General features: G+C 41.8%; 1 protein-coding gene across 2 annotated transcripts in view; it reads left to right on the top strand.

The window, feature by feature from the left end:
• Nucleotides 1-25,685, top strand: part of LOC137434386 (myc box-dependent-interacting protein 1) — a 123,957-nt gene that overhangs the window by 42,683 nt on the left and 55,589 nt on the right. For both annotated transcript variants that reach the window (XM_068127333.2, XM_068127332.2), the window contains exons 3-6: nucleotides 6,565-6,619; nucleotides 9,455-9,549; nucleotides 11,309-11,404; nucleotides 15,872-15,979. In XM_068127333.2, the coding sequence (XP_067983434.1) occupies nucleotides 6,565-6,619; nucleotides 9,455-9,549; nucleotides 11,309-11,404; nucleotides 15,872-15,979 (354 nt within the window). The remainder of the gene's footprint in view (nucleotides 1-6,564; nucleotides 6,620-9,454; nucleotides 9,550-11,308; nucleotides 11,405-15,871; nucleotides 15,980-25,685) is intronic.

Raw genomic sequence — 25,685 nt, 5'->3', positions numbered from 1 at the left:
TATGTTTGTTTCTTCATTTTTGGTTGTTGTTTGGTGCTTTGTTTATTATCTTGCCAAAACGAAGTTTTTGCAAGATGTATTAGTCAGCTTGTATGTTTGTTTGTGGTTAATCATTTTTAATTAGATCATGCATTAACATGCACGTTTAGATCACTCTGTAGACCACAGTTATTATTGGAAACTCCTGTAACTTCGCATATCAGAGTCCTATAGAGATACCCTTCAGCACACAAAATGTTGAAGGTCAAGGTCAAAGGTCAAGGTCACTTTGCGGTCAATCATGGAGGTCAACGAAACCCTTATTTTTTGAGTAACTTTGATCGGATCGTCTCCAAACTTCATGGGAATCTAGTATATGGTCCGGCGCTCAGCTGATTAGTTTTTGGTGGCGATCGGCCTTGACCTTCATGGTTAGCGCTGGAGGTCGAAAATTATTGACCCCAAGGTCAAATTTTGAAATCGTAGGTACCATATCGAGTAATACCTCATATGAATGCCCTTGATGAGTGCTTCCCAGATCTGTAAACAGTTTGACGCTATGACGTCATTTGATGACGTCATGACGAAAAAACGGAATTTTCATGAAAAAATTATTTCCTCAGTTCTCATCAAAATCTTTCAATATTTCATGTGCGTTGGTCATGAAGACATACTATTCACCATACGAAATTATTAAGGTCAAGGTCAAAGGTCAAGGTCACTTTGCGGTCAATCATGGAGGTCAACAAAACCCTTATTTTTTGAGTAACTTTGATCTTATGATCTCCAAACTTGGTGGGTATATAGGGTGTGGTATGGCGCTCAGCTGATTAGTTTTTGGTGTCGATCGGCCTTGACCTTCAAGGTCATTTTGAAGGTCATTCAATTTTGACCAAAAGGTAAAATAGACAGATGCAGGGGCAAGATACGGTTCACCCTGTGGGTGACATATGTTTATTATCTTGCCAAAACGAAGTTTTTGCAAGATGTATTAGTCAGCTTGTATGTTTGTTTGTGGTTAATCATTTTTAATTAGATCATGCATTAACATGCACGTTTAGATCACTCTGTAGACCACAGTTATTATTGGAAACTCCTGTAACTTCGCATATCAGAGTCCTATAGAGATACCCTTCAGCACACAAAATTTTGAAGGTCAAGGTCACTTTGCGGTCAATCATGGAGGTCAACGAAACCCTTATTTTTTGAGTAACTTTGATCGGATCGTCTCCAAACTTCATGGGAATCTAGTATATGGTCCGGCGCTCAGCTGATTAGTTTTTGGTGGCGATCGGCCTTGACCTTCATGGTTAGCGCTGGAGGTCGAAAATTATTGACCCCAAGGTCAAATTTTGAAATCGTAGGTACCATATCGAGTAATACCTCATATGAATGCCCTTGATGAGTGCTTCCCAGATCTGTAAACAGTTTGACGCTATGACGTCATTTGATGACGTCATGACGAAAAAACGGAATTTTCACATTTTGGCAAGATACGGTTCACCCTGTGGGTGACATATGTTCATTTATTTATTTCCCTGCATCTGCAAACTGCATTTCAAATTGAAAAAAAGTCAACTGTTTTTAAACTGAGAATATTATTGTTTGTCATTATTATCTTCAATTTTATTTTACATTATTATTTGAAAATTAAGCTTCGTTAATAAATTAAGCTCATTTCATAAACTAGCAACGGGACCCGACCTACGGGTGGGGCTTCAATTGTGAGGCCCAAATGAAAAGGCAAAATATCAGAAATTGAAGGCTTTTTTTCTTTTAAACGATTTATATAAACATCCGTTAAATCATATCACATGCAAATCATCAATATCAAAACAGTATTTGTAGAATTTTCAATAAAAGCCACATCACTGTTCATATCGGTAAATATTATTCCATCGTGTTTGGAAAAACTGGAAAATTTGAAAAATTGGAAAAATTGGAAAATTGGGGGAAAATTGGAGAAATTGGAAATTGGAAAAATTGGAAAATTGGAAGAAGAAAAAAGGAAAAACAATAGAGCCTATTTTACTCCAGGGCGTCCCAGGATTACCCACTCAAAATTTCGTTGCGATTGGTTCAGCCGTATTTGCGGTACCTGGGAACAGACGGACAGACAGACAGACAGACAGACAGACAGACAGTCAGACAGACATTTGGTGAATTATAGTAAGATGAGATGACTTGTGTAAGGATAGACCCCTAGATATCCAACATATCTTTAATAATTGAAAACATAGGGATTACGGGAGGATTTATATGAGCATGATGTTGATAAACTGTGGACAGGAGAGATTGTAACAATAAAACAGAGCGTTGGGGGGAGGAGGTGTTACTTGTTAAAACATCTTTATGTGACAAACTGTGGCTCTAAGTGATTGACAGATGGTCTGTGCAATTCTCCAAAGCTCCACCTCACAAAGTCAGAGATGACAGTGAAAAAACTCAGTGACAATTTCCATTACACTTCACTTTATTATGGCAAGTCAGTAGTCACCTCCCCTCCACTGGGAGGGGAGGTATGGGGGTGGGGGAGGTGCAGTTGCGCCCATGACCTGACCCTGGGTACGAGCAATACATATGCGAAATTTGGTGGAGATCGGACCAGCCCTGTTTTTTTTTCTTCATGATTTTCAGATGGACATACAGTAGACACACATACATGACACATACATACACACATAAACACACACACATACACACCCACACATACATACATGTACAAACATACACCCACATACATACACACATACATACACACATAAACACACACACATATATACATGTACAAACATACACATCCACACATACACGCATTCATACACACATAAACACACACACATACACACCCACACATACATACACGTACAAACATACACGTACAAACATACACACACATACATACACACACACGTACACACACGCATACATACATACATACATACATACATACATACATACATACATACACACACATACTGCATATACATACATACATACATACACATACTGCATATACATACATACATACATACATACACATACTGCATATACATACATACATACATACATACACATACTGCATATACATACATACATACATACATACATACATACATACATACATACATACATACATACATACATACATACACATACATACACATACATACACATACTGCATATACATACAAATATACACATATACACACACACGTAGAGACATACATACCTACATACATGTGTCATATGCCATACATTATTATTAGTAGTAAATGGCGTCCACAACAATCCTTGATCATGTTGAAGAACTTGGGCCGACGCCCTCACCTTTTCACATTTATTCGCTTTTAAATCCATTTTCTCCACAACCATTTGAGTGATTGACACAAACCTTTCGACATAGGAGCGACTACCCATTGGGAACTTGTTTAAACAAAGTTACTTACATGATGATTGGATGGAAAATGTGGCTGACGATCCAAAAAGTCTGTTTTCCGTAGGCGTGGGTTGCAGGGTGTTTGACGTACCAGGAATAAACATTCTCGACCTCGCGAATTTAAACTCCTCACCCCCTTACTCCTCTCCTCGGAATTTGAACTCCTCACCCCTTACTCCTCTCCTCGGAATTTGAACTCCTCACCCCCTTACTCCTCTCCTCGGAATTTGAACTCCTCACCCCCTTACTCCTCTCCTCGGAATTTGAACTCCTCACCCCCTTACTCCTCTCCTCGGAATTTGAACTCCTCACCCCTTACTCCTCTCCTCGGAATTTGAACTCCTCACCCCTTACTCCTCTCCTCGGAATTTGAACTCCTCACCCCCTTACTCCTCTCCTCGGAATTTGAACTCCTCACCCCTTACTCCTCTCCTCGGAATTTGAACTCCTCACCCCTTACTCCTCTCCTCGGAATTTGAACTCCTCACCCCCTTACTCCTCTCCTCGGAATTTGAACTCCTCACCCCTTACTCCTCTCCTCGGAATTTAAACTCCTCACCCCCTTACTCCTCTCCTCGGAATTTGAACTCCTCACCCCCTTACTCCTCTCCTCGGAATTTGAACTCCTCACCCCCTTACTCCTCTCCTCGGAATTTGAACTCCTCACCCCCTTACTCCTCTCCTCGGAATTTGAACTCCTCACCCCCTTACTCCTCTCCTCGGAATTTGAACTCCTCACCCCCTTACTCCTCTCCTCGGAATTTGAATTCCTCACCCCCTTACTCCTCTCCTCGGAATTTTAACTCCTCACCCCCTTACTCCTCTCCTCGGAATTTGAACTCCTCACCCCCTTACTCCTCTCCTCGGAATTTGAACTCCTCACCCCCTTACTCCTCTCCTCGGAATTTAAACTCCTCACCCCCTTACTCCTCTCCTCGGAATTTGAACTCCTCACCCCCTTACTCCTCTCCTCGGAATTTGAACTCCTCACCCCCTTACTCCTCTCCTCGGAATTTAAACTCCTCACCCCCTTACTCCTCTCCTCGGAATTTAAACTCCTCACCCCCTTACTCCTCTCCTCGGAATTTGAACTCCTCACCCCCTTACTCCTCTACTCGGAATTTGAACTCCTCACCCCTTACTCCTCTCCTCGGAATTTGAACTCCTCACTACCTTACTCCTCTCCTCGGAATTTAAACTCCTCACCCCCTTACTCCTCTCCTCGGAATTTGAACTCCTCACCCCCTTACTCCTCTCCTCGGAATTTGAACTCCTCACCCCCTTACTCCTCTCCTCGGAATTTGAACTCCTCACCCCCTTACTCCTCTCCTCGGAATTTGAACTCCTCACTACCTTACTCCTCTCCTCGGAATTTAAACTCCTCACCCCCTTACTCCTCTCCTCGGAATTTGAACACCTCACCCCCTTCCTCCTCTCCTCGGAATTTGAACTCCTCACCCCCTTCCTCCTCTCCTCAGAATTTGAACTCCTCACCCCCCTTCCTCCTCTCCTCGGAATTTGAACTACTCACCCCCTTCCTCCTCTCCTCGGAATTTGAACTCCTCACCCCTTCCTCCTCTCCTCAGAATTTGAACGCCTCACCCCCTTCCTCCCCTCCTCGGAATTTGAACGCCTCACCCCCTTCCTCCTCTCCTCAGAATTTGAACTCCTCACCCCCTTCCTCCTCTCCTCGGAATTTTAACTACTCACCCCCTTCCTCCTCTCCTCGGAATTTGAACTCCTCACCCCCTTCCTCCTCTTCTCAGAATTTAAACTCCTCACCCTCTTCCTCCCCTCCTCGGAATTTGAACTCCTCACCCCCTTCCTCCTCTCCTCAGAATTTGAAGTCCTCACCCCCTTCCTCCTCTCCTCGGAATTTGAACTACTCACCCCCTTCCTCCTCCCCTCAGAATTTGAACTCCTCACCCCCCCTTCCTCCTCTCCTCAGAATTTGAACTCCTCACCCCCCTTCCTCCTCTCCTCAGAATTTGAACTCCTCACCCCCTTCCTCCTCTCCTCAGAATTTGAAGTCCTCACCCCCTTCCTCCTCTCCTCGGAATTTGAACTCCTCAACCCCTTCCTCCTCTCCTCGGAATTAGAACTCCTCACCCCCTTCCTCCTCTCCTCGGAATTTGAACACCTCACCCCCTTCCTCCTCTCCTCGGAATTTGAACTCCTCACCCCCTTCCTCCTCTCCTCAGAATTTGAACTCCTCACCCCTTCCTCCTCTCCTCAGAATTTGAAGTCCTCACCCCCTTCCTCCTCTCCTCGGAATTTGAACTCCTCACCCCCTTCCTCCTCTCCTCAGAATTTGAACTCCTCACCCCCTTCCTCCTCTCCTCAGAATTTGAACTCCTCACCCCCTTCCTCCTCTCCTCAGAATTTGAACTCCTCACCCCCTTCCTCCTCCCCTCAGAATTTGAACTCCTCACCCCCCCTTCCTCCTCTCCTCAGAATTTAAACTCCTCACCCCCTTCCTCCTCTCCTCGGATAACTCACACCCATCTGAGAGAGTTATTGACAGCATATAGTATAATGTCCTCCCCAGAATGTAGTCCAGGTGAAGTCATCATTTAAGCTTCCTTTTGCCCAAGTGAGTGTTATCACAAGGCCAAGGCTCTGTAGGAGGCTCGTGGCAATCTGCGGAGGCGGACACATAGAGAAGCTGCTCCGACGAAGGGTTAACGCCCGAAACGTCAGCTTCTCCTTGACTATCTCAATAAACGTCCTGTTGATTTCTTCCTCTCTAGAAGCTTATACTGTAACTGCTGCCTCATCTGCTTCTCATTTACAGCCTTGTTTGGCATGAGAAGGCCAATGCCTATATATCTCCAACTCTTTATGACATTTTAATGTATCAAGGGGGAGCTGAAGTCCGTCTCATACTAGTTCCGTATACTTATTTCCAAATGCTTTCCTAAATGCATTTGCACTGCAATCCTGAAGGCTGGTGCAACTTTTTTGGGTAAGATAGTTGGAAATATTTGTTAGAGAAGCCATTTTGTTTCGCTCTCCGTCTTACCCGCGACATTTTCTTTGCATGATCTCTACGATGACTCTCCCTGTGATAAAACGGACAATTAGCATCAATCCTGACTTCACCATTTATGATCTTCCAGAACTTGCTTTGTCTGTTTTATCCACAGAATGAAGGAACCCATTTGCAGAAGGAGTTAAAGGGCTACCTCTTGGCTGTGAAAGGTACTGCTTATGGTGGCTAAGGAACAAAGCCGCACCCTTCGTTCAAACACCCCATTTTTTTTTTTGGGATACAAGATCGAGGCTCGTGTAAGAGCTAAAATCCCATTTGCATTCACTTGTGAAACTACAAACATAATTACTTTTTTTTCTGCGAATGTACAACTTATGACTGCATATTATGGCCAATATATCCCGCTTAGTGTGTTTAGTATATTGTAAGTAAATGCAAATGTGTAATGACTTCAAAAATGTAACGGGATTTGTGACTTCAATGAACTAGATGGTATTCATAGAATACTTACCCTGCGCAGTCAACTTGTTGCGAGGCAACTCTTCTGTTTTTGAACATTTCTTTTTTCTTTGATCCAATATGGCTGCCAGATCACGTGAGCGATGACATCATAAATTTATATTCTCTAATAGTCTAATATAATTGTTGCATAGATCATGCTCAATACATTTCAAACGGATCAGACGAAGCGTTGTCCCTGTCGAATTATGACGTCATAATTATGGCACCAATGACGTCATCGTTAACAACACCTATTCCCCATATGGAGTTCTTTACAATGAGCCATGTTTAAATTTTTCCATGCAGCGGTTTTGGAGATATAGAGGTGCAACATTTTTCGGTTTTTCCAAGATGGCGGCTGTACCACATGACCTATGACGTCATGATTATCATTAAAATATTCCACAGGAGGAGGCGCTCCTATGGTGAAAATTTCATGTCCATCGGACTAACAATTGTAGAGGAATTTTTGTTTTATTCATACTGATCAGATCAAGCGTTGTACTTGTCGAATTATGACGTCATAATTAAGGCACCGATGACATCACCATCAACATATGTTATTCCCCATGGTAGTCAGGTTCACTATGTTTTTTCGTTCAAAATCATGGTAGATTAGCAAACCTATACATTTTTGGAAACGTTATTACATGGAAAATCTGAAAATCAATGTTTACATTTGCCAATTCCGACCAATTCGATTCGACCAATTCGACCAATTGACCAATTCCATTCGACCAATTCGACCATTCGACCAATCGCTTCGATCGACCATTCGACCAATTCGATCGATTCGATTCGATTCGATTCGATTCATCGAATTCGATTCGATCGACCATTCGACCAATTCGATTTGCCAATCAATTTGACCGACCTTTGCTTGTGTGGAACGGACTGTGAAAACGATGCGGACTATATTGTCGGATACGACACACAGGACAGTGATGACAAACTCTAAATGGCATATTCTGTAATCGTGTATGTTTGATGCCATTGACTGCCTGTGTATATTTTGTCATTGACTGCCTGTGTAGATGTGAAGTTATACCGACTGCATGTGTATATATGATTTTGCTGACTGCCTGTGTATGTTTGGTGATATGAATTATTGTGACACATTTTGATGTTATTAACTGCCTGTACAAAATGATAACATGTATTTGATTATGCAACTTATCGCGAATATAAAGACAGTATTTTGCAATTCAAAACCTTTGATTCGTGCCTTACCATTCCCCATAGCACTAATTTGATACTTTCATTGGATTCCTTGTCCCTGAAAATATAGGTTTAGTATATTTAAAAAAGTTTTTAGGGTAATTAGAGGCAGAAATAGAACAAAATATGTATTTTACAGTGGCCATTTTGAAAATCCAAAATGGCCGCCATACAGGTATCTCTCCAAATGTAAACATTGATTTTTAGTTTCCTTATGCTATAACCTTTCCAAAAATGTATAGGTTTGCTAATCTACCATGATTTTGAACGAAATATAATTTATTGACATAGTGAACCTGACTATGGTGAGTACTTGACAATGAGCCATGTTTCAATTTTTTCCATTGAGCGGTTTGGGAGGTATGGAGGTGTAACGTTTTTCCAAGATGGTGTGACGTCATAATTATGAATAAAAATATTCTACAGGAGGAGGCCCTCCTATGGTAAACTTTAGTGTCAATCGGACCAACGGTTGAAGAAAAAATGAATTTGTAAAATGCAGACACGGCACATGGCACACGTACGAAACTGAATGCTTAACCCCGCTTTTCGCTTCGGGAGCGCAGGGTAATAATGAGGTCTTCATCTTCTTCTTTCGTATGCGACACGTGGTTACGGGTAACCTCATTTGCTGGAGCTGTGCCGCTGATGGATGCCACTGATGGAGTTCCCACTGGCAGTTATAGCAGGAATTTGTAATTTGTTCAAGGTTTCAGCGATAGCTCACCCACTCTTCTCTAAGGACACGGTGGGGTCTTTAACGTCCACCAACTAATTCTGGCAGATGGGACGACCAATTTACCGTCCATCTGTGGGATGGCGCACGCATGGATGCATCGCCCTATCTGCGGAACACCGAGGTGAATGTTTATGGCTAGGTCGAGATTCAAATCCAGGCTGGACACGTCAGAGGCGAGTGCACATCTACCTCTAGGCTATCCTGGCAGCAAAATGGATGAAGTTATGATCCAAAATTGTCTTGCTGCTCCAAATGACCTCTGCATCTGTGTCCTTCATGCATCTCGATAAAAGTTCCGGCATTGCTCCCAGTAGCTTAGCTCTTGTTGGCAAAAGAAGGTAGATTAAATTGGTATTTATAAGCCTTGACAATGAGATGCCAACGCTCTGTCATCCTTGCGGACCGGCCAGATTGTGTACGAGGCGTGTAGTCGCAGATAAATCTAAATATGTGTTGGATTTTTAAACGAGTAACGATTTCGATTTTCGAAATGCTGAGCTTTCTCATTCTCTGCTTGTTTTGATGGGAATGCATTTTCTGCCATGTTAATCTTCAAGGCTCCTGCACCATGGTCTCTCTTCCTCAGCAATGCACGAATCCTCCAGGAGGCTGAGCGAGTCCCTGCAGGAGATCTACGAGCCAGAATGGTACGGCAAGGATCAGGTCCAAGTAATCTCACAAGTGAGTTCACACACCAACGAGGGGCAACGCTGCCTCCCAGGTTTTGTGCTCCCATTGCCCGGTGCCAACGTTATGGCGACCTATGGGTTATTATCGTGGCCGCAATCTCTTTCTGACATTTTGGAGGTAAAATTATGCCTAACCTTCATAAAACGGCACCTGCGATTCCTTCGTGCTGCACGGAAGTGTCCGCACAATGACCTTATCGAATCAACTTAGTCGTGTTAGGTTTAGGGTTGTTGTTAGGGTTAGGGTTAGGGTTGTTGTTAGGGTTAGGGTTAGGGTTAGGTTTAAGGTTGTTGTTTGGGTTGTTGTTCGGGTTGTTGTTGTTAGGGTTAGGGTTAGGGTTGTTGTTAGGGTTAGGGTTAGGGTTAAGTTTAGGGTTGTTGTTAGGGTTTGGGTTAGGGTTAGGGTTAAGTTTAGGGTTGTTGACATTTGTGTGAAGTTCAAAGTCAGTCGGACAGGTGTGGATGTCTCATGGCTCGGCCTCGCTTCCGGTATCCAGTCGGTAAGTCGGAGGTGTGTCGGCATTGTACCAACGTGCTGGTGGAGACGAGGCATCGGAGTAAAATTTGCCATTTTTGTTCAGCGCTATTATTATCCAAGGTTCTAACACCACTTTGTTTCGACTCGGATATGCAGAGGAATTAACACACCGTTATTCCATATTTTTGAAGCTATTATTATTATCCAAGCAAATTTATATTTACAAATATTTACTTATATTTACAACTAATTTACAACAATTTAATTAATTAATTTAACTAATTGAACGAATTTAATTTATTAATTTAACTAATTCATTTAACTAATTTAAGTAATTGAACTAATTAATTAATATTAATGTTAATTAATAATTAATTTAATATCAATATTAATTAATTAATTAATAACTAGTTAATTAATACGTAATTTAACTAATTAATTTAACTAATTGAACTCATTAATTTAACTAATTTAATATTAATATTAATATTAATTAATAACTAATTAATTAATAACTAATTTAACTAATTAATTTAACTAATTTAACGAATGAAATTTAACAATTTAATTAATTAATTAAATTAATTAATTTAACTAATTGTTCATCAATTCAACTAATTTACTTATATTTACAACTAATATACAACAATTTACTTATATTTACAACTTATATTTACAATTTATATTTACAAATATTTACAAACAAATATTTACTCAGTTTAAGTTCAGCGCTATTATTATCCAAGGTCCTCACACCACTTTGTTTCGACTCGGATATGTAGAGGAATTAACACGCCGTTGTTCCATATTTTTGAAGTTATTTGCTTAAGAGGATTTTGGCAGCATCCCAGGTGGCTTTGACGCCATTGTGCGTCAAATACAGTATGTGGCCAGGTATCACATGATCCTGGTGATAGGCAGACAAATTACCCCCTCCCTAAAGGTCATTAGTGAGCAAGATGAGTGGTTTAAGACAACCCTAAAGTGATATGGTGTTGCCCCTCAGACTATCTGGGCTTCCATAACATTTGAATCCAAACCCTCTATACTGCGGCCTATAATTGGGATGGAACCTTGAATATCCAGGATGCTGGTCCAGGGTCCATAGGCCATCATTGTAGCAATTCGTTTTGAATAAAAGTTTTGAGTTTAAGGAACAGTGAGTGTCCCTTTGGGGGCAGTTCCAGCATCTTTAGGTATAACGCATGCATACCATAACCCTAATACGGATGAAGATGTAATGATGTAAATGTTCTCCTCCACATCCTTCCAGCATAATGACGAACTATGGACAGACTTCCACCAGAAGCTTGTTGACCAAGCCCTGCTGACACTGGATACTTACTTGGGACAATTTCCTGATATCAAGGTACGTACAAGCCCTTCTCTACCTTTGCACGTAAGGATCCAGGTGCCAGGGCTGGCATCTGCATGTGTAGATCAGATAGGTTGTTGAATCAGCGTTTTGAATTCATCTCCTTGAATCATTTAAACGATTTGGTGATGAAGCAAATGTGGATCGATATAAAATTGCCAGATAAATGAACGGTTAGTGATTTTGATGACACCTCTGAAACATTGTTGTGATAGCAGTTTGACTGTTTGCTAAAAGGTTGTTTAGGGTTAGGGTTATGGTTAGGGTTAGCGTTAGGTTAGGGTTGGGTTTAGGTTAGGGTTAGGGTTAGGTTAGGGTTAAGGTTAGGGTTGGGTTTAGGTTAGGGTTAGATTAGGGTTAAGGTTAAGGTTAGGGTTGGGTTTAGGTTAGGGTTGGGTTTAGGTTAGGGTTAGATTAGGGTTAAGGTTAAGGTTAGGGTTGGGTTTAGGTTAGGGTTAGGGTTTGGCTAACTGCTTGGTTATATTTTCACCCCTGTTTGTCTGCCTGTCTGTGGGGGCAAGATGTCTCAAGTTATGGACGGATTTTGTGGACAGGTAGAGGTTTACGGATTACGGTAGAGGTAGAGGTTTACAGGTAGAGGTAGAGGTTTACAGGTAGAGGTAGAGGTTTACAGGTAGAGGTAGACAGGTAGAGGTAGAGGTTTACGGGCGGATTTGGTGGACAGGACAAGTTATGGACGGATTTGGGAGACAGGACAAGGTAAAAATTATTAGATTTTGGTGAAGATCCGGATACTATTATTATTTGAGTGATTCTTCACCATTCAGAGATATGGCCAAAAACGATATATAGGATGATATCTCAAAAAGTTATTGATGGATTCGGACAAGATTGGTGGACAGGTTGGGTGTGTGACAAGGAATAACTGATTAGATTTTGGTTCATGTCTGGAGGCAATTCCGTCCTATCAATGGCATACAAAACATAAACTGTTCAGCCTAGCAGAGGTGTGCTCTCTACCGAGTGCCGTTCTAGTTACCCTCGCCAGAGGAGAGGGTGTTCACTTGGGTCCGTTTGTTTGTTATCTTGCCAAAACGAAGTTTTTGCAAGATGTATCAGTCAGCTTGTATGTTTGTTTGTTTGTTTGTTTGTTTTTTTGTTTGTTTGTGGTTAATCATTTTTTTTTCACGTTTAGATCACTCTGTAGACCACAGTTATTATTGGAAACTCCTGTAACTTCGCATATCAGAGTCCTATAGAGATACCCTTCAGCACACAAAATTTTGAAGGTCAAGGTCAAAGGTCAAGGTCACTTTGCGGTCAATCATGGAGGTCAACGAAACCCTTATTTTTTGAGTAACTTTGATCGGATCGTCTCCAAACTTCATGGGAATCTAGTATATGGTCCGGCGCTCAGCTGATTAGTTTTTGGTGGCGATCGGCCTTGACCTTCAAGGTCATTTTGAAGGTCATTCAATTGGGTCAATCATGGAGGTCAACGAAACCCTTATTTTTTGAGTAACTTTGATCTTATGATCTCCAAACTTGGTGGGTATATAGGGTGTGGTATGGCGCTCAGCTGATTAGTTTTTGGTGTCGATCGGCCTTGACCTTCAAGGTCATTTTGAAGGTCATTCAATTTTGACCAAAAGGTAAAATTTTCAAGTTTCAGTTACCATATTTACCACAGTTATTATTGGAAACTCCTGTAACTTCGCATATCAGAGTCCTATAGAGATACCCTTCAGCACACAAAAGTTTGAAGGTCAAGGTCAAAGGTCAAGGTCACTTTGCGGTCAATCATGGAGGTCAACGAAACCCTTATTTTTTGAGTAACTTTGATCTTATGATCTCCAAACTTGGTGGGTATATAGGGTGTGGTATGGCGCTCAGCTGATTAGTTTTTGGTGTCGATCGGCCTTGACCTTCAAGGTCATTTTGAAGGTCATTCAATTGGGTCAATCATGGAGGTCAACGAAACCCTTATTTTTTGAGTAACTTTGATCTTATGATCTCCAAACTTGGTGGGTATATAGGGTGTGGTATGGCGCTCAGTTGATTAGTTTTTGGTGTCGATCGGCCTTGACCTTCAAGGTCATTTTGAAGGTCATTCAATTTTGACCAAAAGGTAAAATTTTCAAGTTTCAGTTACCATATCGAGTAGTACCTCAAATTGAAGCCCTTGTTGAGTGCTTTCCAAACATATAACTAGTTTGACAATGTGACGTCATTTGACGGCGTTATGACGAAAAAACTGCACTTTTCATGTATATTGTATTGCTTTAGTTCGCATTGTTTAGGTCACTCTGTAGAGCACAGTTCCCTTTGGAAACTCTTGTAAGTTCGCATATCAGAGTCTTTTAGAGATACCCTTTAGCACACAAAATTATTAAGGTCAAGGTCAAAGGTCAAGGTCACTTGGCAAGATACGGTTCACCCTGTGGGTGACATATGTTCATTTGTTTATCTGTTTGTCCGCACAGAACGTGAGTATGCTTTTTTTGCAACCGTTAGTCCAATTGACAAAAAATTTCACCAGAGGAGCACCTCCTCCTGTATAATTTCTAAATGATAATTATGACGTCATAGGTCACCTGGTATGGGCGTCATCTCTGGAAAACTGGAAAAATTACCATCTCTTTATCTCCGAAACCGCTCCATGGAAAAAATTTAAAGATGGCTTATTGTCAAGTACTCCCCATGGGGAACAATAAATATTCATTATGGCGTCACAAGTGGATAACTAGTATATACAACAACAACAACATGCATTTTAGGCCATTTTCCCTACTAGAGCGGGGGTTAGCCTTGCGGTCCCCATGACAATGTTCTCCATTTTGCCCTATTTTCTGCATCTCCCCTTGTTAACCCCCTTGCCCGCATTTCTTCTTCCACCATCTTTAGCCAAGCCTTTCTCGGTCTTCCCCATCCTCTACTTCCTTCTACATTCATTTCCATCACTCTTCTCAACCAGTTACTTTCATCCTTCCTCAACACATGACCAAACCATCTCAACCTGTTCCTCTTCACAGCATCAATCACAGGCTCTATTCCCATCATATATATATGTGTATACTTACACACACACACACACACACACACACACACACACACACACACACACACACACACACACACACACACAAAGGTGGATACTTTGAGGCCTGGGAGGGCTCTGTTCTACCTTCTGCAACCCACATATGGAGACAACAACCAACAATCAAGGTACGTACAAGCCCTTCTCTACCTTTGCACGTAAGGATCCAGGTGCCAGGGCTGGCATCTGCATGTGTAGATCAGATAGGTTGTTGAATCAGCGTTTTGAATTCATCTCCTTGAATACTTACACACACATGTAAGTTTGTAAGTTTGGCAGATATCGTACATGTAAGTTTGGCAGATATCGTACACTACAGTATCATAGGCCAGAACACTACAGTATCATATACACATCCACACACACACATCCACAGACACATCCACACACACACACACACACACATCCACACACACACATCCTCACACACACATACACACACACACACACATCCACACACACACACACACACACACACACACATCCACACACATGCTCACACACACATCCACACACACACACACACACATCCACACATACACACACACACACACATCCACACACACACACATCCACACACATCCACACACACACATCCACACACACAAATCCACACACACACACACACACACACATCCACACACACACACACACACACACACACACACACACACACACACACACACACAACACATCCACACACACACATCCACACACACACACACACACACACACACACACACATATACACACACACATCCACACACACACACATCCACACACACACATCCACACACACACACACATCCACAAACACACACATCCACACACACACAAACACACACACACACACACACACACACATCCACACACACGCATCCACACACAAACATACACACACACACATGCACACACCCATCCACACACACACACATCCACACACACACACATCCACACACACACATCCACACACACACATCCACACACACACATCCACACACACACACACATCCACAAACACACACATCCACACACACACAAACACACACACACACACACACACACACATCCACACACACGCATCCACACACAAACATACACACACACACATGCACACACCCATCCACACACACACACATCCACACACACACACATCCACACACACACATCCACACACACACACACACACACACACACACACACACACACACACACACACACACACACACACACACACACACACCACACATCCACACACACACACACACACACACACACACACACACACACACACACACACACACACACACTGCTGTTACTTATCTAAAAAAACAAAATGCAATTATAGGAACACTACAGTATCATAGGCCAGTAGTTCATCCAGATGTTATTGTCACCACCAGGCTCGAATCTCCAAGCGTGGCCGGAAGCTGGTCGACTATGACAGTGCCCGCCACCACCTGGAGTCACTGCAGAGTGCCAAAAAAAAGGATGAGCTCAAGATCGCAAAGGTACCAGATAAAACTATGAATGCAGCTCTGTTATTAATAAATTGTGTCCGTTATTAGTCCCCTACCGGTGTACACCGGAGGGGACTATAGGTTTGTACGCCGTCCCTCCGTCCGTCAGTCCGTCAGTCCGTCACGCAAAGAACAGTTTTCCGGACTTACTTTGGTACATGGTTTCCTCATGATAAGTTACAGATCAAGTTCGAACTTCACGACGTTTCGATCATTTTTGACAAAGTTATGGCACTTTGAACTTTGGGAATTCTGATGATCCTTAACTCGGTGCCATTTTAAGTTTTAATTTTCTTTAAAAAACATTCTCTCTGCAATAATTGGACCGATTGAGATCAAATTTTCACCGTAGGAGGGACTCTGTCTGGAGAATATTTTAATGGTAATTATGACGTCACAGGCCACGTGGTTCGACCGCCATATTGTTTTTCGTGAAAAAACGAAAACCCCTTTTTCTCTGCAACGGCTGAACAGATCGAGGCCAAACTTTGCAGGCCGAATCACATACCCGTGACGAACAAAAAAGTCAGCGAGCATGACGTCATGCGTCACATGGTTTCAGAGTTATGACGTTTTTAAGCACTAGGGCATGCCCGTACTATATCTATATCTAAAATTATATCCCCCCCCTCTATTTACATGAAATGGTTTGGTCCAAAGCGAGTGGTGACAATCCCCCCCCTCTATTTACATGCAATGGTTTGGTCCAAAGCGAACGGCTTCCGGAGTTTGGTAAAGAAATCGCCATCGCGTGCACAAACGCGCAGGAAAGCGAATGAATCGCAAATTCGTTATTATTAGTTGTAAAACATAGTTTAACGCCAACATAGTTTGCAAACGTGAAATAAATGAATACGCTCTCAAATGTGCCATCCGAGGCAGAGTGTGCCCGCCACGTTCGGCACACGCGATCGTTCGCTGCTCTCTGATTGGTTGAATCGTTTTTTGGACATAGCTCGGTAAGTAATTGTCCGATTAATATGAAACCTTGAAAAGGCACATCCTCGGGTCCCCAGCAATATACCTGGCAAGTTAAAAGTATATCGGACCCGTGGTTGTCGAGAAACAGCGGTCACAGACAAACGTACAGACAGAGATTACTGGAATTATAGATAGATGAACCTTTAAAACCGAGCTCCTCCCTCATTTTTTATCCAATAGAGGGGAATCTTCACAAATCTGTTCAGCATGTCAATCTACTAAAATGTCCTTTTGAAATTTGCGATAGGGCACGTGGTTTGGCAGATATCGTTAATTAAACGATTTTTTTTTTTTAATGCATATCTCTTGTTTATTCTAGAGTTCTCCTCAAGCCGCACCGCGCGCGCGCCCTCAGCCTCGTCTGCCAACGTCAAAAGCGCGACACAGGGGAGGGGCGGAGCCAAGCCGAGCAACATATATATACACATCGATCATTGATCGTGAACCGGAAAATATAATAAATTACTGATATTTAGCGACTCGAAAGGTTCTTTATCAACAACTTATTTTGTCGTGCATCTGCTGACCTGTCTGCAAGGTGTATAAATCGAAGTCCCGAGTGCGAATCACAGGTGAGCCCGTCCTGAGGTAATTAGTGATTGGGAACGATACAGAACCTGTGGGTAAATAACCCTTGGTAATTTCCCCAACAGTTTTCTGGACGACAGACTGCCGGTAGGGGACATGTATTGCAGCACAATACTCAGAATGCTTGTTGTTCATGTGGGTTGTGCTATTTCATGTATTTAATGTACCGAGCTATGTCGTTGAAGTTTTATTTGGCCTCGAATTTTAAAAAACCTTCCTTAAGAAAAAATCATCACATTTATAGATGTACTGAATCAATCAGTTTTAAAGCAGCCCTTGTTGAGAACCTGAAACATTTACACAAGAACATATATGGAGATCCTATTTGGAGTACCGTATACTCAAGTGTTGGAATGTCGATGTCATGAAAAGTAATGGAATATTCTGAAGTTAAATTAAAGTTCACTCGGCTTTCGAAAAGCCTTTGGTAGATATTATTTATCCTGTACATATCACAAACAAGCTTGGATTTTTTTTTTCAAAATATAATTTGTGGTATAAAATATATATATATTTTTTTTTACATTTTTATAATTTGTAGGCCGTCAACACGTTGACTGCCGACTACTAGCATACTCGTAGTGCTGGGTGTACCACATTCTACCATTATGAGCATACTCGTAGTGCTGGGTGTACCAGATTCTACCATTATGAGCATGCTCATAGTGCTGGGTGTACCAGATTCTACCACTATGAGCAAACTCGTAGTGCTGGGTGTACCAGATTCTACCACTATGAGCATACTCGTAGTGCTGGGTGTACCAGATTCTACCATTATGAGCATACTCGTAGTGCTGGGTGTACCAGATTCTACCATTATGAGAATACTCGTAGTGCTGGGTGTACCAGATTCTACCATTATGAGCATACTCGTAGTGCTGGGTGTACCAGATTCTACCATTATGAGCATACTCGTAGTGCTGGGTGTACCAGATTCTACCATCATGAGCATACTCGTAGTGCTGGGTGTACCAGATTCTACCACTACGAGCATACTCGTAGTGCTGGGTGTACCGGATTCTACCATTATGAGCATACTCGTAGTGCTGGGTGTACCAGATTCTACCACTATGAGCATACTCGTAGTGCTGGGTGTACCAGATTCTACCATTATGAGCATACTCGTAGTGCTGGGTGTACCAGATTCTACCACTATGAGCATACTCGTAGTGCTGGGGTTTTTTTTTTTTTGCTTTTTTTTTTTGTTTTGTATACCGAATCGAGGCTCGTGAAAGAGCTAACATTTATTTCACAAACAAATCAACCAGACAAACAAAATATATAAAAAGAGGGAGCGGAAGACAAGATGGGGAGAGAAAGGGAAGCACACAAACACAACATTTGAGAGCAGGTAGATGTTCTGGAGGGATATGGCTTGGGGGGAGGAGGTGTGGGAAGGGAGGTGGGGGGGGGGGGGGGGGGTGGGGGAGAAGTATAAAACACAAGGACACCAAGGACTTCCAGGACAGAAGTTGGTATTTCAAAAAAGTGGATTTGGGGTGAAATTAGCGGGGGTAGAAAAGATCAAGGTTTTGGATGGCGGAAGATAAGAGATGGTGGTGAACAGCTGTTTTAAAGACCTGGAGGGTGGAGTGGGATTGAAGAGAGTGAGGGAGTTTGTTCCAGAGGCGGGAGAAAAGAGGAATGAAGGAGTGAAGGTGAGCAGAGAGTCTTGATTTTGGCAGTTTAACCATAAGAGGGTTGCAGGCAGATCTTGTGCGACCTGTAGGAATATTTGGGGGACAGAGCCCAGAGAGAGCTGGGGGGGGGGGGGGGCAAGGCCAGAGAGGAGTCGGTAGAAGACGGAAAGACCACCAACCTGCCTGCAGTGAGTGAGTGAAAGGCCCTTGGAGTTAGCTTCATCGCGGGAGATTCCAATGATTCTGAACGCTTTGGTTTCAACAGCGTGAAGACGAGCTAGGTGTGAGGCAGGAGCACAAGTCCAGAGGGGAGAGCAGTATTCCATTAAGCTGTGGATGAAAGCCTTGTATGTGGTGAGGAGCTCAGGTGTGCCAAGGAAGGACTTCGCATGACGGAGGATGCCCAGTCGGCGACTGGCTTTGGAGGCCAGATTTGAAATGTGGTTTTCCCAGGAAAGATCATGGCAGATAGTGAGACCCAATAGCTTGCGTGACAGAACTTCTTGAAGAGGATAGTTGAGAAAGTAGATGGGAGGGTTGTCCAGTCGGTCTTTTCAGAGAGACATAGTAAGAGTGTGAGATTTGTCAGGATTGAAAGACATGTTCCACTTGTTTGACCAGTCTGTGATTTTGTCCAGGTCTTTAGATAGTGAGGAGGCTGCAGACTGCCGATCTGAGGGATGAGGAATGGAGCGGCAGAGAGTGGAGTCTTCAGCAAAGAGATAGAGAGGATTTTCCAGAGAGTTGGAGAGATCATTGATGAACACCAGAAAAAGCACAGGGCCCAGAACACTGCCTAGGGGAACTTCAGCCTGAACACGAAGGGGAGTTGAGAGAAATCCATTCAGGGCTACACGTTGACTACGACCAGAGAGCACGTCCGCAAGCCATGCATGGAGATTTCCATGGATACCATAGGAGTAGAGTTTGGTGAGCAGAGCTGGGTGCCAGACCGTATCGAAGGCACGTGATATGTCAAGGGAGACAGCTCTGATTTCCTGTTTGGCATTGAGGACCTCCATCCATTGTTGAGACAGCAGAAGCAGCATGTCCAGAGTAGAATGACCTGGTCTGAATCCAAATTGATGATCCGAGATCAAGCCATTGGAGAAAAGGAAGGATTTGATGTCAGAAGAGATGATTGATTCCATGACCTTGCTGATTATTGGGGGCAGGCTGATTGGTCTGTAGTTGCGAGGATCTGTTTTTGCACATTTTTGCACAAAGCGGTAATGTTGGCTGATTTCCAAGCAGATGGCAGATGACCTTGAGCAAAAGAGATGGTGAAGAGAATTGAGAGAGGGTGTGAAAAAGCGGCAGAGCAGCATTTTGGGACCCGTGCGCTGATGCCGTCTTGTCCAGTTGCAGAATCAGAGTCGAGGATTGATAGAGACTTCTCCACCTTGTCATGAGAGAAGGACATAGAGTCCAGGAGCAGCTGGGTTAGACTAGGTACGGTGGGTACAGACAGAGACGGGTTTGGGAAAATGTTAAATCATCCATCTCCCATCAGAAAAAAATCTCCTGTCTAATATTAAATAGTTTCACGTTATCTTTATGGTTCGAGGAGTTTGAGAAACAATCAATCATAAGAAAGTTTGAACCAATAATCCGAAGGTAATTTTAAACAATCTGGAGACGTGATTGTGTGAAAAAGCTTCAAACACTATTTTATCATTCCTATTGACAAGGCAAGTACTAGTGTTGCGTTTGTATGTACAGTAAGACCCCAGTTTACGTCTTTTTATGTTCTTTCTCAAATGCATCATCACGTTATGAATAGCACTTGTCAATATCTCAACTCACACTTATGTCGTTTTAAAAGCCAAACCTTTTATTCTCGAGTGTTTTCAGAACTTACAAGAAAGATAAAGATGCAGTGGTGAGCTGTAGGAGTGGCGGAGGACAAAAACCAAACTCACACTTGGGTCTCTTTTGTTTTTATAAACACAAATTGACATTAAATGAGAGTAAATTTCACACCAAATTGTTTGATAAACGAGATGCTTTTCCCTTCCGAATTGAACAGATGTCTTTTCCGGACAGGAACACCTATAGGAAGATCTTCTTCAATGGTGAAGGTGAAATTATCAAAACGGTGAGAGAAGCTGGAAGGATTAATTTCTAGCAACATCATTCCACAGCCAACTAATAGGAATGTCATTCCAATTTAGAAGAGCGGATGCTTTCTGGTTAACTTTCAATCATGATCCACAAATCTGCAGTTGCAGGAAATCAATGAGCATTGTTCTGATATCCTTTACACAAGCATTCATTTATCAAGTGGTGCTGAAATGGTGACAATCAAGGAGTACAAAGTGACAGACATTATCACACCATCGTCATTATTCATCCAGGTCTTCCTATTAAAGTATATGTCAACCCTGGGCAGCCGGTTCTTGGAAAAACCTGAGCCAAACTAGTTCCTGCGTTCGACCCTACAATAAGGATGGTTTTAATTTGGGCCATAGACATGAGCAGTGGCTGCCCTCATACTTTGGTCCACTTTATCCCACATTATAGAATACCATGTTGCTAAAGAAAATGGGAAAGCTGGAGGTGTAATTTGTGCGCGAGCAGGTGTTGCTTGCAATCAAGTAGGCGCAGCAATCAATGGCGTTGATTGAGCGTGATGTGGCACTGAGTGGGTGCAGTGCGTTGGTGAATATTTACCACCTATATTTGTCTTCCTGCACCATAGGTTATTAAATATGATTTTTGTTTTTCTTATCGAAACAAATTTCTTCCTTGATTCTGCTCTGCATTAAGGAATAACCTGCGATATTTCTCGAGTATGGCATTTGGAACACCGAGCACAGTTCAAACCGGAATGGGGGTTCCACATAGCGTCGTGTTTATTACCAGATGTTTTTGTAATGCATGGTATGCTGTATTGCTGTATATACACTACTTTCAGGCATTGCAATGCACGATTCGACGCACCATTTTATGCAATACATTATGATCCAGAACCCACTTGCATACAGGACAGCCATGAGCTCGACGTCTATGTCCAAATAATGCCTTGCCTTGTGCTGTAGCACTCATACTGTCACGCCACCAGAATGGCAGTTTTTAGACGAGTTTGACTCTTGGGGATCAAAGCAGATGAGAAATAAATGTAGACTGAAGAACTATTCTTGATCGTGAAAGCCTGTCGATCTGCATCGGTGGACAGGTAGAACAATGTCTGAACTCAACAGGATGTTGATAGAGGTATGCCAACCGGTGCAAGGAGAAGCTGACATTTCTGGTGTTAACCCGTTATCATCAATTGTTCAAAAGTTGGGTTAAGTTGATACGTAAGTTGATATCATCAATTGTTCAAACTGGATTCTATTCATAGAATGAGATCGTCATTATTCGTACCCTGCGTAGTCAATTTGGTGCGAGCCATCTCTTCTGTTTTTGAACATTTTTTTTTCTTTGATCCAATATGGCTGCCAGACCACGTGAGCAATGACATCATAAATTTATATCCTCGAATATAATTGTTGCGTAGATCACGCTCAGGAAATTTCAAACTGATCAGACTAAGCGTTGTCCCTGTCGCATTATGACGTCATAATTACCGCACCAAGGATGTCATCGTTAACAACACCTATTCCCTGTGTGGAGTTCTTTACAATGAGCCACATTTCAATTTTTTCCATGGAGTGGTTTTGGAGATATAGAGGTGCAACGTGTTTCGGTTTTTCAAAGATGGCGCCTGTACAACGTGACCTATGACGTCATAATTATCATTAAAAATCATACAGGATGAGGCGCTCCTATGGTACAAATTTCGTATCCATCAGACGAACAGTTGCAGATGAATTTTTTTTTTTCATACTGATCAGATCAAGTGTTATATTTGTCGAATTATGATGTCATGGCACCGATGGCATGAAGGCACCGATGACATCATCATCAACATATCTTGTTCCCTATTGGGAGTACTTGACAATGAGCCTTGTTTCACCTTTTTCCATTGAGCGGTTTGGGAGATATAAAGATGTAACGTGTTTCCAAGATGGCTTCCATACCACGTGACCTATGACATCATAATTATGAATAAATTTTTTTTACAGGCAGAGGTGCTCCTATGGTAAAATTTCGTGTCAATTGGACCAACGGTTGCCGAGAAAAATTTTTTTTTTTAATGCAGAGACACCACACGTACACCACACGTATGTACGTAACCGAATGACTAGCCCTGCTTTTCTCCTCACGAGCACAGAGTAATGAGACCTCTCACTGGTGAGCACGATACAAACTGAGTGATTCTGCTGCCCCTTGGTCAAGGTGATGAGGATTGTGTGAGTCGTCGCTTTCGATGAATCGCTTAAACCTGCAGAGAAGTGATTAAAGTGATAGAGGTGTGTGCTATCCCTCTCCCACTACCTATTGCTATGAGCATCGTTGGCTGCAGGTGCAGTAAATGCAACGTGAAGTCTGATGCACATAGGAGCAGCAGACTGGCCAGGTGGTCGGTACGATGACAGCTGCCCTTGATGTCCAAAGTGTCCACAGCTGTCTGCAGATGCAGCGCAGTGATCCCTAAATTGGTGCCACCACTGACTTTCATTAGCAAAAACCGAGGTTAAGCAATTAGTTCACGTCTGTCCGTGCATCTACAAACATCAGTTTATGATTTATGAATTACTTAACTTCAATTGAATGTTATATTGTGAACATGAATCAGAACAACAATCCTGTAGTTTATCAGTGCTTTGGCTCTGAATTCATCCCGATTGCACATGTGCGGAGAGGAGTGAGATAATTTTTTATTCTGTCTCCCTGTGGCAGTCAAACAAGATTGAAAATCATTCCAAACAGGAAACTTACTGTTTTAAGGATGTCGTAAAGGACACAAACAACAGGCACAAAAAGTAAATGTAACGTGTTAGATAGGGTGGTGTAAAAGACACTGCGTCAATGGTGGTAAAACAGTGGTAAGTTCCAGAATTATTTTATTTATTCGACTTTTACAATCTTTATTTCATTTCAATGGAATTATATATTTGAACACTGTAGACCATAAATCGCTTTCTTTATTATATAAACATAAATCGTATTTTCCTCCCACTATTCACCACAATAATACTGGAAATGGTTGTAGTCATGGCTGGCTGTACTTTTGTACCCATTGCGCTCATGTGAGGCCCTCCTATTGGTGGGATTGCATGAGCCAATCTCAGTGTGAGGTATTGACACGTGACCTTACCTTATTGCAGTGTATTTTCTTATGCTAAAGGAATTGGGCGTCCGCGTTATAACATTTGCATTTTATGCCCAATATTTGCATTGTTTCTTCAATTCAAGTTTTCATCAATGCTTTACCAGTTCAAGCAGCTTTGACTGTAAATAAAATATAAATAAATAACAATATTCTTTATTGCACATTAGTATACACTTCCATGTGAAATCTCAATGCACTTTACAAGAATTGAACATACAAAACACAGTAATGTCTTTAAGTGTGCAATTAAAATTAAATTACTTACACAGAACTATAATGTCCCATAACTCGGTAATACAAACAATTTATGCATTAAGAATGACTTGCAGTAAAACTATAAAACCAAAACTAATATATAAACGATGTGGATTTAAATGAAGGGAAATTCCGAAACATTGGTATGCAGAACTTGTGATCAAAGGATTAAATTTCAACAATTATAATCAGATTTAATAATTATAATTATAATATTTAATATCATAATATAATTATAATTATAATATTATAATAATTATAAGTATAATTTAACAAATTATAATTATAATCAGATTTATTATAATATAATTATAATATAATATATAATTATGATTATATTATAATTATAATAAAAATTATAATAAATTATAATATAATAATTATAATCATAATTATAATATAATAATTATACAATATAATTATAATTATAATAAATTATAATTATAATATAATAATTAAATAATATAATTATAATTTTATTATAATTTTTAGAATTATAACCCGACAGAAATGACAAAAACAATCATAAATCCATAATATTAAGCGTACGCAAGATTTTGATAGTGGGTAGTTAGTATGCAGTCCTGAATAAGTGAGTCTTAAGTCGATTGGTGTTGTATAGCCCCAGACAGTTCTCTCAAACAAGCCCGTGTCATAGAGACAGCCGATCGATCTCCCAGGAGCGACCCAGATATCCCTCACATCCAGGATGGTGTACCCCCACCTTCACGAAGTAAAGGCCACAACTGAGAGAGAGAGAGAGAGAGAGAGGAGAGAGAGGAGAGAGAGGAGAGAGAGGAGAGAGAGGAGAGAGAGGAGAGAGAGGAGAGAGAGGAGAGAGAGGAGAGAGAAGAGAAGAGAGAAGAGACAGGAGACAGACACACAAGGGACCGATCTGCACTCTGACAATGACCGCGCTGCCCTAACAAATCCAGGCAGCAGGGAAGAATGGGGAAGATTTGGCACTCGACTTGCATTCGGGGGAAGAGGGGGTTAAAACCACCACGAAGAG

Source organism: Myxine glutinosa, chromosome 10, assembly GCF_964187855.1.
Source record: "Myxine glutinosa chromosome 10, kmMyxGlut1.1, whole genome shotgun sequence".
NCBI lineage: Eukaryota > Metazoa > Chordata > Myxini > Myxiniformes > Myxinidae > Myxine > Myxine glutinosa.
Note: the sequence above shows the minus strand (reverse complement) of the source record. Positions and strands in the feature narration are given on the sequence as shown.